Source organism: Triturus cristatus, chromosome 12 (assembly GCF_964204655.1).
Source record: "Triturus cristatus chromosome 12, aTriCri1.1, whole genome shotgun sequence".
NCBI lineage: Eukaryota > Metazoa > Chordata > Amphibia > Caudata > Salamandridae > Triturus > Triturus cristatus.
Genome location: NC_140595.1, coordinates 456,740,930 through 456,760,113, shown reverse-complemented (window position 1 = coordinate 456,760,113; position 19,184 = coordinate 456,740,930). Strand labels below are relative to the sequence as shown.

General features: G+C 43.8%; 1 protein-coding gene across 3 annotated transcripts in view; it reads left to right on the top strand.

Annotated features, from left to right (window-relative positions):
* MYLK3 (myosin light chain kinase 3) overlaps positions 1–19,184 on the top strand; it is a 437,450-nt gene that overhangs the window by 193,673 nt on the left and 224,593 nt on the right. For all 3 annotated transcript variants that reach the window (XM_085636963.1, XM_085636962.1, XM_085636961.1), the window contains exon 4: positions 9,237–9,811. In XM_085636963.1, coding sequence (XP_085493089.1) covers positions 9,237–9,811 — 575 coding nt within the window. The remainder of the gene's footprint in view (positions 1–9,236; positions 9,812–19,184) is intronic.

Sequence of the window (19,184 nt, the reverse complement as noted above, 5' to 3'; positions counted from 1 at the left end):
CACAGTGTACATTGTAAAACATAAATATGAGCCACAAATCATTATTATTTAAGCTGCACAATTCGGAATCTCTGATTTATCGTCCTCATTGCTGTATCTATCTCATGACTTTAAAGACTCATATGGCCCTTCTGGTACTAGTCTGTGTGCAAAATAAAAATCAGGAATCACGTTCTAAAACTCAAAAATGCAAACAATAATAAACACAAAATAAAAAAAGACCTGATCAATAAAAAGAAATCAATGAAAAGCACAAGGTTCGGGTCTGGTGGCTCAGTGGACTAATACATCCACTGCAGGGGCCTGCGTTCGACCTCATGGTCACAGGTTCAAATCCCTTTCATCCATCTGTGGTCGATAAAATGAGTACCATTGAGTTGGGTAACAATAAACATCTGTTATTCAGCGCCAAGCTTCCCCGTTAGGGGTGAACGTGCGCTTTACAAATACTCATGTTATGTGCAAGTTTACTCATACTCTACAGGTTGGATGGGATTAAAATAGAGCATAAAATACATAGTGAAATCGTGGAAATACAATGTACAATTCATTCCATACATAAAAAGTTAAAAGTGAATCAAATAATAAAATCATATCCTAAGCATCAAGCCCGAAGATAAAAGCTTGGTTTGTTTTTCGCATGCTGGACAGCTCTCTGACCTATACAACCAAAGCAACAAACACCTCCGAGATGCAGAGCCTTCTGACGGGGTCTGCTATGTTGCCAAAAGACATTTGGGTTACTGCCAACTCAAACCTGAGTATGTTAATCATAAAATACTATACAGCTGATGCTTTGGATTGATGTAAAACTGATAAAGTGCATAGTTATCAATCTCCTCCTATATGCAACAGCTTCCTCCTTATCCCCCACATATGGCCCAAGAACTTTGCGACTGCACAGGCTATCACTTGCCTAGGATCAGATTTACATAGGCGCAAAGCTTCAGCGTGGTCGCGCGTCCCCAACTGTTTACATAAAGGTGTGAGCCACTTTGCTCTAGGGCGAGAATAAGCAGGGCAGGGAAATAAGATGTGCACTGGTGTTTCTGATGAAGCAGTGCAAAGACGACAGAACCGTGAAGTTGCTGGGAAATTGCGCCATGAATAGGTGTAAACATTAATGGGAAGCGTGCCGAACCTGTACTGCATATATAGTTTCCTGTCCAATGGTGTCTGGATTATGTTTAAGTAGGGTTCTATGGAATAGTCAGAATTGTGGCAACTGTAGGAGTGTGATGGTTAGTAGTTGTGTTGGTAGTGTAGTTGGCAGCACTGACAGTGGCAGTGGGCAGTGTAGGTGGAAGTGACCTCCTGATGAGTGCCCTGGCAGTTTTTTTGTTTACAAATTAAGTTCTGAAACTGTCCTAACTTGGTGTGCACTAGAATATACCAATACTATTTGACCTTTTCAGTGTAATGAACTGCTTTATAAATAACAAAATAAACTATACCAAACGTCTAAGAAAAACAGAATTATATTCAAATCCCACTAGGCATTAAACAACGTGCTTATACCAGGCAAGACATTTGAAGCAATGTGTGGAAGTGAACACGAAGTCCTGATGAGCGAGCGACCTTAAGCTCCATCAGCAAATAAAAACATGGCGGGCGGGGGCAGTGGGGGTTAGCATTGAAATCATACTTTGAAGAGGTAAGTTGTGAAGCCACATTGATACTACGTTTTTCTAGCATCTTGTGGGGCGATGGGGATATGCTTGATTTATGGTTTTCCTCTTTTTAGTTAAAATATCCCCACGATTATCCTAGATAGCCGGTCTTTAAATGGGTCGGTACTGTCCAGTACGGCGTATCAACAGTTTTCAATTTTGAGAGGGAGAGTACTGGCACTTCTGAAGAGAAATGTAATACTTCTAATTGGTTAGTACTGGCACTTCTCAGGAACAAGCCGGTACTCTGGTACAGAGTACCTGCACTTCTATTTTTCCATTTCAAGCACTGCTTGATAGGCTTCTTGTACAGCGAACGTGAGGGGCGGTACTTCAGTAAAGGGGGTGGGGCCCGTGGGGGGCAGAATCAACAGAGGGCAACTTCAAGGTGGCATCAAATGCTATCAGGGCTGTAATTATCTATTCTGCCAAATGACTTCAGTTTCTTCTTGATTCAAAACTTTCAGGGCGAGCACACACAGTCAAGAAAACACAGACTGTCCTCTTTCATTTGTATTTCCTCTCATCCAGCTTGCAAAACCTTACATTTCTGCTCAGGTGTTCAGGGCTGTGGTTCAGCATTTGTTGTGTAATGGAGAAGTCTGCGCGCTCTTTATGCTGGCTGCGACACGTGCCGTTCTCCCGCTCAAAGCTAACGTGCATTCAGAAGTGTGGCTGAGTCTTAGATTATTTAATTGGTTGCCACCTGTGGCTCGCGAACATTTGAAGCTGTTTTGCATAGAACCAGTTACTATGCGAAAACCTCAGACTTCGCTGAAAACCTCCAGCTCGTGAGGAGGAGAAGGGGGGGGGGGGGGGGGGGGGGGCACGTTCAATTCGTTGAAAGTCTCTTGTGCATGCAGAGGTCTCATTGGTCAGGAAATTACACATGGCCAGTTATGCTTTTCATAGACCTCGTCCACGCGTTGGAAATCTATTTGAACCCTGTACTCGACTTGCTAAATAGTTTGCAGGAGTCTTTTTTTAATTATCATTTTGCATTGCAGTCTATTTTTAAACAAAGCTCCTTTGGTGTCTGGCATAGTCTGTACTTTATACATACATTAAATATAGAAACAAATATTTAAATGCAAAAAAAATGCCTGAAAGATGTCCTTTTATCAGTGTCTCATAACTGTCGCAGCAAAAAAGTTGCTATTGTGCCCGGAGCGCTGCAAATCCCTGCACTGTTCTTGGTGGGAGCCAGAAATATTGATGAGTTAGCTGTGAAGGCAGGAAGTGATGGGGCTCTAGCTAGGCACAGAAAGTGAGGAACAAGAGAGAGAAACCGGGTCTAGGACGGTACCTACAAAGGGAGAAGTAGAAGGGCTGCAGAGCTACATTTGTAAAAAAAAACATAAGTGCCAGGGCTCTCTACAGGAGGCCACTGCAGCTTGCACCACATGCTGCTTCTGGCACCGCTGCCAATGATAGTAAAAATACAACTACTAACCAACTATCCCAGGCCCCCAAACCTATCAGAATGGCTTTCGCAGCAGGTAATTATAATTTTTAATGTATATTGAATTAATAATTAATGGATGTTGTGCTCACTAAATTAGACAGCATCACCTAGTGGCAGCCTGTCACAAGCGCCGGTGTTGACAAATAAGTGATGGTGCCGCACCGCAAACCACTGGCTCAAATTAAGCACTGAAGGGCTGCTACTAATAAGTAATACCGTAGCACTATACCTATACATGTTGTAAACAGCAAGAACCTTCAAATGCAAACAAACACTTTTTCTTCAATGTACTTATGGGAAGCGAGACTAGACAGACCCCCCAGGATACTGCGGCACAGATTTGCAAATTTTGCAGCACAAAAACTGCAATTTAGCGGCACCGAAATATAAATTTTGCGGCATTATTGCGGCACTTCATTTTACTCGCAGTAATCCCTTTTCAGCCTTAAATCAATAGAAACTCTTTTAGCAGAGTATTCCACTTTGAAATAGGCATGTTTAAAGTGTCTGAGAGTGTTTGTAATGTTCGCATTCAGTATAGTCAAAGTATTACTTGTCACCGGACCCAATTTTGGATCTCAGATTGTTTGAAAAGTTACCATTGAATGTGAATGGGTAGTCTCATCAGAAATTTGGTAATTAACAGACTCTCATTCTGATGGCCTGTGTCTACCAAGGGGTAGCAACAAGAGCACGCAGGAGAAGCAAAGGTTTAAGTAACTTCTGGAAAGACAGGGCTCGGGCACTGAAGTCTCTGGAATGTTTTATCTGTCCCTGTGTGCAGTCACCCTTTCCAATGAGGCTTCAAGAATAATATACAGTCTACCAAAGTGTGATCTGTTGAAGGAGATGTGGCCTAGTGGAAGACTGTAGAAGCTGTTTTCTACTGTAGTAAACGTGGTCAGTGTCACAGATGTGTCCCATAGGCTAAACAACATGATTGGGAACTAGTAGACCTAAGGTCTCTTTCCGTCTCTCTGCTGCTCTCGCTCCTGTGTGCTTCTCCCCCACCTTCCCTCTGTGATGCACTCGCCCTTCTGTGCTCACCCACTTGTGTTGTTTTCTTGCATGTGTGCTTTTCCCCTCAAACCCAGCTCCACGTTGCTTTCTCTCTCCCTCACACATTTACTTTTCTCCCACCGTCCATGCTTCACATTGCTCTCCTCTTGCTCGTTTCCTCCCATCTACGTCCTCCATCCACCGTGTTTCTTCCTCTTTAAACGCACCCTTGTGTCGCTTCCGTACCTCGTGTTGCTTCTTTCCCCACCAGTCCCCCATGTTGCTTCGGTGCAACCCTGCCTGTGTTGCTTCTCCCAACCCCCTTGCTGCTTCCACACCCACGTCCGTGTAGTGTCCCTCACCCGCTTAAAAAAATAAATGCGTTTGCTTTTTATTGGCTGACGGAATATCGAAATAGTCTTTTTTCATATTTAGCTTGGGGATGCTGTACAGCATGACTAAAAGGTATTTACAAAGCCAGTATGTTACATAGGCGAGACCTATAGGCTTTGCAAATGCTTGTTCTTTCTTTCTGTCTTTAATTTTTTCTTTCTCCCTTCTTGCATCTTCTTTCTTAGTTCATTTATTTATATAATCACTTCCATCCCCAGTGTTATCTGGCCAAGACCTTCTCAGCGGACAAAAGTACTGCCTAAGGCACCTTTGCACAGCATACTCTAATGTAAACCTTTCAAAACAGGAACCTCTTTGCAACCAGTTGGCAGAAGCCCTGGGAAACACGGCAAACATTCTGCCACAAATCTCAAGTCTGAAATAGGACTGCCGGAACAAAAGACAAACAACAAGTAGTCACTCTTTCCCTCTGGGAACGTGCCCATACAGTGATGGCATTGATCACCCCCGTCAGGGTCCCACTCCCAGAAAGGCCAAGCCATGGGAAATCCTTGGTAATAATTTACACACAATCTACAAATCTACAGCAGGGCTTATTTTCTTTACCCCTGGAGGAATGCACTTTCACAAGAAAATGATTGCATTCTCCAAATTTCGCAGGCTGTTTTGTAAAAATCGCGGGCTTTGTGCAAAACTGCAGATTTAGCAATTTCTTTGCAAGTCGCTAAATCCTGGAGGGTTTGACTAGACTAGACCTCGTAGGTATTTAGCAACCACTGCATGCACGGTACCACACTGGTCCCAAGGAAATCAACCCACCCCGCCGTACACCCTAACGCAGCAGTCTTAGGCGGTTGGTGAGCAGTTGGGTCTCTCGAAGAAAGTGATGGTATAGTAAGCCTTTTAGCAAGATTGTAGGGCTTGAAGACCCTGGAGTGGCAGATGATTATGTGACGGAAAGGCCATGTAGTGATTGTTTGTGATGGTGCAGCCAACTGGGCCCCCCCTTCAAATGAGGGAGCAGTCTGGGGCATAGATCGGCCAGAGAGAATGGAGAGATTGTCAACAACTTTATGGATGTCAGGGACTACAGCCCGTGTCCCTTCTGTAAGACAGAACCTTGAAATAAAGAACAATTGCGTCACGGCGGTCGGAAAAAACAGTCATGGTCCAAATATTGCTCAAAGGTAAATACAATAAACGAATAGTGTCAAGGTCTGAGGATTCATCACCTGGAGGTTCTGCAGCTGTATGATATTTATATTTATAGGGCAGTATTCACAGTATTTATGCTGCATGGGGAAGCCAGAAAGATTCTGGAATCTCAGCTGAAGGGGGCACAGTGGCAGTCACCCCACAGAAATCCCAGGCGCTCCAGTCCATTCCAGCACAAGGTAGGCTTCTATGTCTGTAGAGAATCAAGAGGGGGAAGCAGCTTCACCTCAGGATTGCACACACCAGCATTTGGAAACAGGAAACAGGAAGAATTTGAAAATAAAATAAAAAATTGGTGACATGTATTTTTGGGAAGCCAGAAAATCCCAATTGTAGATTCTAGAGTCCCAGCTTCAATCGTTGCATTGAACAGGAGGCGATCCTAGTCAAGAAATATCTTAAATAAAGGAAACATCTAAAATAAAGCCCTTATTGGCTTAACATCGGGAATCTCCCTCCTGAGTCTGGTGAGTTAGCATGTATGGGATGGATATGTTCAAGAGTAGGTTGCGACCTTAGTAAGCCTGGGCGGAGTTCGCAGAGTTCTCCTCGAAGTGACTGGAAAACTCCGCAGTGACTGAAACTCTACGCAGAGTTCCGCAAGCGAGGGAGTGCGCTTGCTAATGACTGTTCGCGTTGATTTTCAGCACTTGGTGTTTGTACTGCGCTGGAAAATGGCATCATGCACAGCACAAGAGGGTGCTGCTTCTTTTCTGCCGCTTGAGTAGATTTTCTACCCGAGCTGCAACTTTCTCATCGCAAACAGAATGTCTCTCAACACGATTGGTCACGACCACCTGTGACCGCCCGCATTGAGAAATATGACTGCCCTCGTTGAGAAATCTTGCTGGGAAGAGGATTTTTTTTGCTCGCGATCCCCAACTTGGTATTGGGGTGCGCGAGGGAGCAAAAATCTTGCCGGGAGGGGGATTTTCCTCACTTGCACTTGCCAACTTGATGTTGGGGAGCACAAGCGAGGAAAATTACTTCGCTCCGCTATGTGAAGCAGCGTTTTTTGGAACTCTGCATGCTCCGCAGAGTGTGGAAAACTCCTCACACTCCGCGAGCGGAGCGGTGTTCACCACCCGGGCTTAGACCTTATTTACAGCCAGGCGCTATAGGGTCTGCACTATCTCGGGATTGCTACTCATGGCAGGGGGGGCTGCTCAGACCAATCCTACTGAGCTCTGCTCAGGAAGTATTCTGCCGCTCAGTGGAGTGTTCTGTTAGTAACTACCGCTTTACAGGCAGGCAGAACACAGGGACAGATGAGCCTCCACCTTATAGCAGCATTAATCTGCATTGGTAAACTCTTGCAGCACTGCTCAGCAAGTATCAGAGGTTTGCATGTTCTTGTGCAAAGTCATAGGTGAGAATGCCCATCCCTAGTTGCTTCTGCTGAGGTCTCGTATAATTTTGAGGTCTGAGCATTTGTTGTGGATAGCCACAACATATTTGTTTAATTGAATAAATAACATGTCAAAAAGATATGGCACCTATTTAATATCATGGAGGATATTCCATTATTTCTATCTTCAATAAAGGGAGAGCAGTTCACTTCTTGTGGAGAGGTGTGGTGCAGCGGCCAGGGCAGCTGAGTTCGGAGCACAAGGCCCCCGGTTCGATCTCCGGCGGCAGCTCAGCTCAGCACCATGTGACTCTGGGCAATAGCTCACTTAATTTCCACAACGGCCCCCAGCGCCTTGAGACCCTTAAGGGTGAATAGTTCGCGCTCTACAAATACGGATTTACATTTACTTCTTGATTACCATGCAGTGATGCAAGCACAAGTTAGATGGCACTTGGTCTTGGAGTGTGTTCCAGATGCTGTTCCAACACCAACCCTGCTTCTCTGCAGTCACTCTCTGTATGCAGTGGCATCTCTGCTCTTTCCAGAGAAGCAAACAACACGTCCCAGCTTGTAAGAGGACTGGTGGGAAATTGCTGTGTTGCTGGCGGTGGAGGACTCCTTTGCTTCCCTCTTCTTTGCCAAGACCGCTACAAGTAAGGAAAATACTGCCACTCTGGCGGCCTGACAGCCTAAACACCAGGGACCGATTACATAAAGTGCCCTGGGCGCACAATGGGCGTTTGCGCCCACTTTGTTTACCTCCAGGGCACTTTGGTATTACAGAAGGGGCTGCAGACTCTTGTCTGGCCCCTTTTGTAATGCCAATAGCGCTGGCGCATATAAAGCACCAGCGCTATCTTCAGGGGGTGTTCCCTCATTTGCATGAGGGGTGCCCCATGCAAATGAGGGAATCCCTTTGCCTCTGCACCTGCGCCGTATTACAGACATGGGTGCAGAGGGAAAGAAGCTCTCAGGGGGTGCATTCACAGTGAGCTACCTAGAAGTTGGCACACTGTGATTGTGCCTCCTGAGAGCAGCCCTCTGGAGGGGGAAAAGGGGCTCCTATGGACCCCCCAGACATCCTCTTGCAGGCGGGTGCAGTCACTAAATCCGCCTGCCTAGAAGGAGATCTCTAATCTCCTTTGAAAGTGCAGGAGGGTTGCCGCCTGCATTTTGAAAACACGGAGCGGCTTCAAAGCAGCCGTTCCATTGTTCACATCTGCCCTGGGGGAAATGCATTCATCATAATAGGGTGCATTTTCATTGTTTGTGCTGGGAGCACCCTTTAAAAGGTGCGCCCGGCACAAAGGATGAAAATGCGCCTTTTCTATAATGCGGCCCCTGATGGCTGGCATGGTCTAAAGTATGAATGACAATGGCTACAAAGCTAATGGCTGAATGGCGGGTACCCATCGCCCCATTCTAACATATGCTAACAGAGGCAGAGCCAAATCTTGAATGACATGTCAAGCAAGCAATGGCTGAATGCAGTGACCCAAAGCCCCTTTATGTGCTATGCATCATTGTTTGTATTGTTTTGAATGAGTCTGGGAGACAAATAAAGTTGTCTGTAGGTCCGACCTAAAACAGCCAGTGACAGCCACAATGAAACACAAGTACAGAGGAAATCTATGTGAAGAAAGTGATTATGCCAAGTTTATTTCTAAAGCAGGCAGCAAATGGGAAACCTAATTAGACCTCTATATAGTTAGTTATGTGTTCATTTATTTATGTTTTTATTTATTGCATAATTTCTACTTCACAATCATAGTTCAACAGCATGGTCAGAGATCTTGACGAAACAATAAATGTTAATAAGTAAATATAAAATTAAGTAGAATCAGTACCATAATACAGAGTATTTCACCTTGACTTAATGAAATAACTTACAATCAAAGAAGCAATTAATTCATATGGTTATTTTGTCTTGAGATTTGTTGAATTTTTTTAATGACTCATCATTTAGCTGTAGAGATCCTGGTTCTCAGAACATGAGATCACAGGAGTGGTATGTGCTGTATTAATGTATTTTGCTAACAGTGTCCTGATAAGTATACTTATGACAACAGGTTAAGTCAAGAGGAGAGTGATGCAAATTTTCCGCCATTTGTCATTGCGCTAGCCCGAACTGCACCTGTAAATCATTATCACATCTTCCTAACACAAGATATTTGTTTTGCAGTGACTCTGTACCTTCGCAACAGGTTGCTACACGGGAGACCATATCAGTGACTAGGGAAAATACCTCTTGTGATCTGGCATCAAAAATTTTGAAAGGGAAATCGTCCTCTCTGGCATTGACTGAGGCAGAAGGAAGCAGACATTTGCCAGGAAAATTCATACATTCGCCATGCCATCAGGACGGTAGAACTGACCCAGTTGAAGTGGGAAATATAGTGAAGCCGGACAGCAAACAGGTTACCCATGGACCCAAAGAAGGGAAACTTCATCTGCGTTTTCATAAGTCTTCAGAGGTGAAGTCGAAAGAACAGCCAATCCAAAAATGTACCAAACGACCAGAGACTACAGAAAAGGAGCAAGGGAAAGGTGCAGAAAGTCAGTTTCAAAGCTGTGCAAATGTACCCAGGCCTAGCAAAGAACCAGACAGTGCTATGGAAGGGAAAACGTGTGACCTAGTTGTATCACATAGAGGTACACAAGAAATTGATCCAGTTCGATGCCAAGATCAGCCAACGGACAGCGAAAGGCAAGACAATACAAACAGTGTCTCTGGAGCCCAGGAGAGCATCGTTGTAGGTGGGTCATTTTGTTGATATCACTATATGCTCACTTGACGGTTGAAACAAGATAGGAATTTGGATGTTTATATGATAGAGGAGGGCAGAATTTCCCACCAAGCTCTAACACTAGCGAAAAAGATCGAGTAAGAGCATGACCAGCGGGAGCCGAACTTTGAAGAATTGTGTTAGGCTTCAAAATCACACCCTGCAGATAATTCCCTCTGGTCACAGTGAACATGTGTGGAGAGCCCACTCACAGTGCATAGTTAAGCATATGTGAATTTACAGCTGACTTTTTTAGGCCCTGGATAATAATCAAATTTGAGTGGAATTATACGTGTTAAACTGACCTCTGATGGGACTTGATCTTCCCCAGGTGTGTGTGTGTGTAAACGCCTGCTGGCCAGAGAAGAGTGCTTTCTTTCTCAGATCCATTTGCTAAGAAGCAGGTTTTATTTTTTTCAGAGAAAAAACAATTATTTTCAGCATTTTTTGACCTGGCCTTTCCTAAAAGAGAGGCTAATGGTATATTGTAGAGAGGAAGTAGGTATGGCTTGTCATGCGTGAAGTATAAAATGCATCGGACCTGATCGTTTAAGAGACAGGTCACAACATTTGGTTGCGAACTGTGCACCAACCTGTTCAGCGACCTGTCTCTGATTGTATGATGCAAGATATGTACCAATTTATTGCGTCGTAAAGTATCCAGTCACAGTGGGTCACAAAAAGGTCGCTATTTGCGACCCCCTGTGATTGTCTATAAACCCAAGGATGGCGGTCTGCAAGGAACAGTAAACCCCATCCCTTAGTTTGCATTCCCAAATGGATGAAAAAGTTTTTAAAAGGTACCAGTGGTGCTTTAAACATGTTTCCCGTTTGGCGACGCATCAAGGGATGTACATATCTTTAAGAACTGCAATTGGAAGGAAACGCCTCTTTAACACCTCGTCCTCATTGTGATTCATAACCGTGTACAGAATCCATTTTGCCAGTCAGGAATGCTTTTCTGACTAACAAAATGGATGTAGTGCATTGCAAAAAAACATTTTGCAGGCGCAGTTCCTATGATTTTGCGAGACACATGATTTGCGACTGTAAAATAGTTTTGCACAGCAGGTTCTAGGTACTTCTTGTCTCTCTCGATGTCTAGTTACATTCACCAATAATAAAGAGTGTCAGTGGCCACACTGTACGCATTCCTGAATGTTCACACCATCGCTATATCCAATATGCTGAAAAAAACCCGAAAGTTATAAAGTAACACATGCCTCCTTCTTGTACACTCTCTTCATAAAGATTTTGCCCAACTCAGTTGATGGCCTCCCAGAAATTCTTTAGTCATGACATTAGTCATGTCCTCTCCGAATCTTTCGAAGCACAGTCATTCTCAGCCATTCCCTTTAGCATGGGAAATTGCACTACAACACATTCTCTAACTAGGTTTTGCAGAATAAATCTTCTCTTACTTCCTCCCCTGATACCAGCAGTAGAAGGAACAAGAAACCCACAAAAAAGAATTCTCCCCCCCCGACACTCCTGAGAGTCACTGGAGAGAGAGAGAGCCTCAACACTTGTGCATGTCTTGGGAACAATGTGTCCTTACATCTTCCCTGAGACCAGTGAGTGAAAAGATTAGCTAAACAAAATCTTACATACTAACTATCCTATCACCAATAATTGCCAAAGCACCCCCACCAATCTGACACAAAAACTCTACCCCAGCACTCACCTAACATGAACTACTGTAGCACTTGCTTTTAGACTAGAAAAAGTGCATTGCTCCCTATTTAAATTAAGTGATCTTTTTCCCCAACACCCATAGAAATGCTTCAGCACAATTTTTCAATTACATCAAAAATGATGGCTAATAATCGAAGTGCTTTATCATTCACCCACAATTATCTGCTGCCCTCATACACCACATAATAACATACTCAGCTACACAGCAATATGCCCCCACCAAAATGTCTATCCCTTCTTACCTCGTGTCCTGCCAAACAAGCCCCGAGTGCTTCTCCTCTCATGTTTCTGACCCCTGACACAAATCTCTCCTCCTCCGTGTGCTTCTAGGCAAAACACTCTTTCCTGCTGGACACACTTGTCCTCCTCAAGCATAAAGTAACCATATTTTGCTGGATGCTGAAGCCTCCCTGAAACAAGAACAATGTCTGCTCTGCTGGAACCCAGTGTCACCCATAATAAAGATGAATCACTACATCATTGATTTTCCATGCCAATCAGAAACACAAGACCTTCATGCTGTACTCTGGTGCCCACAACCCACAAAACGACTAACAACAACAACCCAAGAGGATCCCTTGAAACATTGTACAGTGTACCTTTTTATTCATTTCCTCTTGTTTTATACAATGAACACCCTCAGCTGTCATACAGTACCAATGTCTCAGTCTATGACATACCTGTCCGAGTATTTAAAAGTTCTAATATCTGATGTTTCCTATGCCTTTCTGTTAAAGAACATCAGCAAACCAATAGATTTGGCTTTAATGTATTAACACATGTTAACACAGTCATGCATCAATGCACACAGACCATCTATTCCATGTCTTTGTGCAACCTGCCTCTTTCTGTGTCACCTTTGTCTATGCCTTATTTTGTATTTCCCAAGCTTGCGGTGCTGCATGGCACTAGCCCACAAATAAAGGAATAAGAAAACAGCAACACCTCAAGCTTCAGTAATAAAAATCAGGGTCAGTATGTTTGAGGTTGCTATATGTTAATGTTTCCATCTCTAATTTAGCATGGGTAAAGTAAAGATCAGGATTGTGACAGGAATGCAGAAGTTATCTGACTAATCCAATCTGAGAAGGTTAGGGTTAGAGATTTTAATCTGGCTAGGGTTCAATCTTTGTAATTTCCACATGAGGCAGTGCAACGAGGATTAGTTTATTAAGTTAACTCATTTGCATTTCAATAACTCCTTATGGATAAATGCAACCCTCTTCAGTTTTTGTTGTTCAGTCAAGGAAGATATTGTATAGCAGTGATCAGATAAGGGTGTGGAGGATGATCAGAAGTAGGGTTCTTTGAGCAATAGTGGATGAGGGCAGGCATGGGAGTTAAATTAAAGAATTAAGACATGTAGTTCAGGAGGGCAAGTCTGCTTGTTTGGGCAGACTTTGATTGTGTTTACAATGTTTTGCTCTGGAGATGGTGGTAATTGGATTTCTTCTCAGATCTGTGATCACAAAGTGTTCAGGTGTGTAAGAGAAGGGTTCCACCCATTTTGTCCCCCAGGATTTTTTGCTTTTGACTGCCTGGTTTTCAGACATTTACTGCAAGTGAGTCTCACTACCTGAGTTTCACTCACTGTAAATTCACAGTATTTAAACTGAACGTGTTAACCTCCAGCATTTTAAGATAAGGCTGCTGCTGTGCACCTAGGATAAGAGGCTCAGGGCAGGTTACATGTGAACATGTGCAAATGCATGTGCACATGTGTGTGGGCTGCGTTTGTGAGACTACTGTCTTGCGCAACCTGTGCACAGGTAGTCTGTCATAGACGGGACTCTCCAGGGATTGATGCTGACCAGGGGTAGACTTTATAATGTGAGTGGGCATTCATAGTGTAGGCCTGCAATGCTTACTGAAGGTTTGTGGTACTTACACTCTGTACACATTATGGGCAAAATCTGCCTAAAGTAATTTTGCACTACATAGGCTTACTGGGTCCAGCAAGGTATCAACCTGGGGATAAACATGCACGTGAATTTACAGTCTCCAATGTCCCACATAAATACCTTCTGGTACTTTAAGATTTGCCATATCTCCTTGGCTCAGCTCAGGATCAGATCACAGGCCTTTGTCACCCCCTACTGGGCCAAGTTAATCACTTTTTCCCCCAGCAGAGGGACCATAGGCCTCCCCACAAAATACAGTTATTAACAGTTTTTGGCCCAGTTTCTGGGAAAGGAAGGGTTGGGGCGGTATTATACATTTGATAATTAGCTTGTCACACTGCACTTGGTCAGGGACAGTCCAGGCCCACTGGTACAAAGAAGTAGGGCCAGACCTTTGGAACTAACTCAGGGTGGGCTCATCTTTGAAGATTTGGTGGGAAGAGATCAGGCTAGCTGTGTCATCAAGGGATGAGGCTGAAGCTCTCAGGGGAGCTCTTTCCACAACTTGAAGTTACTATATTGGTTTGCCCCAGAATGCTGTGCAGTAGGTTTGGGAAATGGGTAGAGGGATGATGTGGCATCCTAGAACTGGCCAGTGGTTGACATATAGAACTTTACAATGAACAAAAAAGCCCCTTGTTAGAAATGGGGTCTCTAGTTGACAGTGGTTTGCACCCCGTCCAAGTACGGACCCACACTCTAGATTGGGTAAGTGTACTACACACTCGAGTTTACCTGTGCTCACCCTCTGGTAGCTTGGCTCAGAGCAGTCAGGCTAAACTAAAGAGGGAATGTGTAAGGTATTTGTTCACAAACACAGTAACACCACAAACGTACTCCACACCAGTTTAGAAAAACAGCCAATATTTATCTGAGTAAAACAAGACCAAAACGAAAACAATCCAACACACACTAGTCAAGATATAATCAATAATAAATAAAGTTATAGCTCTTAGAAATACAGTAGCTCTGATTGGAGCTATCTCAGCGTGCTTGACAGGGATGAATCCACACGTTCAGGCTGACCGATACGGAGTATCACAGACCCGAATTACAGAACCTTGAAGACATTAAGAATCAAAGAGGATGAGAGGCACTGGGGAGGTGAGGCATCGGTTCCTTACTGTTATGCAGGTTGTTGGCACGTCAGCGCTCCAGGATGGTGCATTGCATAAAGGAGGTGAGGCATCACTGAAGCAAGTGAGGCATCAGTTCCTGGAAGTGGTGCAGAGTCATTGAGGCTCTGACGCCCAGGGATGATGCCGGGTGCAGGGGACGTGATGTGGCTTTTGTGGTGAGGCATCAGTTCCGATTTCGATGTAGCGTCATGGGTCATGCCGCGATTTGTCGATTTCGCAGCATCGATGTCATACTGCGGTTCCACAGGTGCTGTGGCGGAGTTAGAGTCGGGTGTCACGGACTTCGGTGACACAGCACTTGTAATTCACTTGGTGGCGGTTCTTCGCAGGTGCTGCGGTGGCCTAAGAGCCTGTGTTGTAATTAGCGGTCGTTGCGTTGAGCGGGGACCACGGCTTCGATGCAAGCAGCGGTGCGGCGTCGGTTCTGAAGTGACGATCGAAGTTGATGTGTTGATTTCTTCTTTTTAGCACAGCAACTCACTTCCAAGGGCCCAGGAACTGAATTTGGCACTACTTGGCAGAGTACGGCTCTCAGCAGAAGAGCCCAGGTGCTACAGGTGAAGTCTTTGATGGCCCGGAGACTTTTAACAGAGGGCAAGCTCAGCTCAAGCCTTTGAGGAAACTGGAGACAGCACGATGCAGAGAGCAATGTCAAGTCCTCTCACTCCCTAGACAGAAGCAGTAGGCAGCAGGCCAGCACAACAAAGCAAGGAGCAAGGTCACAGTCCCTCCTGGCAACACAACACTCTTCTTCCTGGCAGAATGTGCTCAGTCCAGAAGTGTTCAGAAGTCGTGTCGGATTCAGAGTCAGGAGTCTCAAGTTTTAGGGTTTTTGGTGTATATAGTGCAAGGTCAATTGAAATTGCCCAGAGAGATGTTAAAAAGAATAAGAAAGGCAATTCAGAAGGTGTTTAACTTGAAGGTGATATGTTTAAGAATGTTAGCAAGAGTGGTCGGTCTTTTAACTTCTACAATTCAGGCAATTTTTCCAGGACCTTTAAATTATCGGGCTCTTCAGAGGTTGAAGGCCAAGCATTTGAGAAGTGGTTTGAAGTATTTAGAGCAGATTGTGCTTACAGACGAAGTGAAAGGAGAGCTTGTGTGGTGGTTAATAAAAATTATGGCATAGAATGGGTGAACTATCTTTGGAGAGAGTCCCAAGGTGATTATAGAGTCAGGTGCGACTTTGGCAGATTGGGGAGCATGCTTTGGTGCTATATTGACATGAGGAGTATGGTCAGAGAAGCAAAGCAGGCTTCATATAAATTGTTTAGAACTTCTGGAAGGAGCCTTTGCAATAAAGAGCTTCACAAATGACAAGGTACCGTGTTCTATACTCCTGAGAATGGACAATGCTTCAGCAGTGAGATATGTGAACAGGATGGGGGTACCACATTCGAAGGACTTGGCGGATCTTGAAAAAATCTTTTGGGAATTATTGTTTGAATCAGAATGTTCTAGTGCAGGATGAAACATTCCGGGGTTGAAGAATGTGGAGACCGATTGGTGTTCAAGGAATTACAGGGACTCCAGCGATTGGACCTTGAACAGATTATCTTTCATGAGGCTGATGGAGATGTGGGGCCCTTGTCAGGTGGATCTGTTTGTGAACAGGTTGAACGCACAGTTAGAGAAATTCCTCAGCCGGCGTCCGGATCCGGAGTCAACAGCAATAGATGCATTCTGGCACAACTGTAAGGATCTCAAGCCATATGCGTTTCACCATTCTCTAATATTATTCATGCCTTTTTGATGGTGCTCAAGGTAGATGGAGACAGTAATGTTGGTGACACCGCTTACGAAGTCACAGGTTTGGTATCAGATACCTTTGAAGATGTCAATAGATTGTCCAATAATGTTTCTAATATTTCAGGAAATTCTGTTGTGTCCATTGGGAGAGTTGCACAAACTGGTAATGCCAGATCAATTGAGACTGGTGTCGTGAAACATTTCAGGCATGTCTGGAAGGTGCCAGGACTTTCGCATGAGGCTTCAAAACGTATTAGAACATTGCAATGTTGGGAGCTCCATTTGAAAACAATGGAGTGCTCTGGGCTTCTAATGGCCGGTAGAAGCCCGGAGCTCCAAAATTCTAATGTTGTCCTTCACATCTGCTGTTATGAACAAAGGTTTCACGAAGCCCGTGAGGTCTTTGTTTTTTAATTTGTTAGAACATTCTGCCCTCTAGTGGCAGAATATTCTAATAGCCTTATAGCCCTCCACAGCTGAGATATAAAGGCATCAAAGTCCCTCTCCCTTGGTAAAGGCCCTCGCTGAACGCTGGAGTGGATCTTTAATGGCCGGTATAGCCTGCTACGGCGGGCTATAAGGCTATATCATAGAATCCTTGGCACCAGGCACAAGAAAGATGAATAGATTGGCATGATAAAAATGGGTTTGCTGGTGTGTGGAAAGGGATTTTGATCCTGTTTCAGTGGTTGTGGTAGAAGTGGCTAACTATTTGATGCATTTGTTTGAGTAAGACCTGTCGTATAGGACCATTATTGTGCATAAGTCAGCAATTGCTGCTGGACATATTTTGTTAAATGGTTTTAGCATTGGACAGTATGTTTTGGTAAGGCGTTTGATGAGGATTATAAGAGTTTTGAAAGCACCAGTCTCAAGATATAATTCTGTTTGGGATGTTTCTAAAATACTTAACTATCTACAGAATTTAGGAGGAAACACAGATCTAAATTTTAAGGATTTGTCACAGAAGTTGACTATTTTACTATGTTTTCTGTTTTTTTAGAAGTGTGTCTGATGCAAGAGCTTTGGATGTTGAAAGCAGGGTTTTTAGCCTGGAAGGGTTTTTTTTTTTATTTGAGTAAGAGAACAAAGACTAATTTGGAAACAATTTTCTATCCTTATTTTGATTGGTCTAAGAGGTTATGTGGGGTATGTTGTGTAAAGGAGTATGAGAGGAGAACTTCTCAGTTACGAGTTGTTTCTGAGTGATAGTTGTTTATATCTTTTAGACATCCTCACAAAGCCTTGTCTGCGCCTACTCTTGCACGCTGGGTGAAAGAGGTTATGAAGAATGCGGATGTGAGTTTGTTTGATGCACATTCTGTGAGAGGTACATCTGCATCTAAAGCTGGAGGGGTGCTTAGCAGGATATTTTGAGGTGTGCTGACTGGTTGAATGATATAACTTTCAAAAGGTTTTATTTTAAACCAGTGGTGAGTGCGACTTCTTGGTTGTCGGAGAAGATTTGTGCTTGCAATAATGTTAGCCTCTAGTCTTTTCATGAAATGTGGATTTTCCACAGCTTTGATGGTCAGAAAATTTAGATTTTATTAAAGACACGGAGGCTAATATTATCTCTTCCAGTTTCCCTTCCCCGTGTTTAATTTAGATATTTTGTCAATTAGCTTGTGCTCAATATTAAGAAGTTGAATGGAGAAGTATGGATCTGCTGGATGTTTTGCCGTGTCGGATTTCTGGACAAATGTTGTTTTTGGCTTTGGCTTCTTTATTAAATGAAGTCATTTGGAAAAGTTTATATGTTATGTTTGGCAGTACGCTAAAAAATAAGGACATGGCTGGGGGTTCTGGCCTTTTGTTGAGTTTGGAATTTTGTTACAATTCTCTTCTTAGAGGCGTTGCTGTGAGTGGCAGCAATAAAGAGGATTAGAATAATATTAGCCTCCGTGTCTTTAATTCAATCCAGTTTTTCAGACCATCAAAGCTGTGGAAAATCTACATTCTCCCCCACATAGTTTGCAAGGGGCCTCATGTCATGTGCCATTGTTTGCTGGTCCTGGCTATCTTTGCAAAAACAGCTTGAATTCTGGGATTTGTAGTTTCACTTTTTACTATTATAAGTTTAGACTTAAAAACCCCACCATTCATGTTGTTCACTACGACTGACTTAAGGTTTAGCACATCATGCTGCCCCTTGACAGCTATGTCCCTCGTGAAGGCAATTTTTTTATCCAGCCTCTGCCATGGGAGATGCATTGTAGATTGACACAAAGGAATTGAACTTTCAAAACAAGATTAGAACTACACCAGAACCTATTTTGCAGGACTTTAAATAATTCATATTGTGACACCCAAATCTAAGGCCACATTCTGAGTTCAACATTAACTCTTCAGGGAGATACAGGGCTGGAATTAATGATTCCATAATTACCGTATCCATTAAGGAATGCGTTCCCTAATTCTACTTTGTTTATTACGATTATTTGCCATCTGCTTAATGCAGGTGATGTATATCAGCAGGTGGGTCTGTGTCGATTGGGGGAATTTGTCCAGGGAATGGAGAGGGAATCTGGGGGTGGAGAGGCTGTGGTGTCTCTTGGAAAGGGGGGGGTCATTGTATTTCTCTCTAGTCGTAGTGGAGGAGACATTTGGGGCCCAGGGGCCAGATTGTGCCTCTTTCTGCAGTCACTGCCTCTCTCTCTCTCAGCTGTGATTTTACTGCTGATGCAGCAGGTTACCAGCTAGAGATACTCACAATCCACATACTCACCTGGGCCCATAAACACATATTCATGTAAGCTGGTAAAGTGCCGCTGGGGTCAATTTGTGTGATATGCTTTGAAAGTTTAATTTACCTTAACATTTTCTAATAATATCTTTCTGAATCAAAAGTACTTTCCTC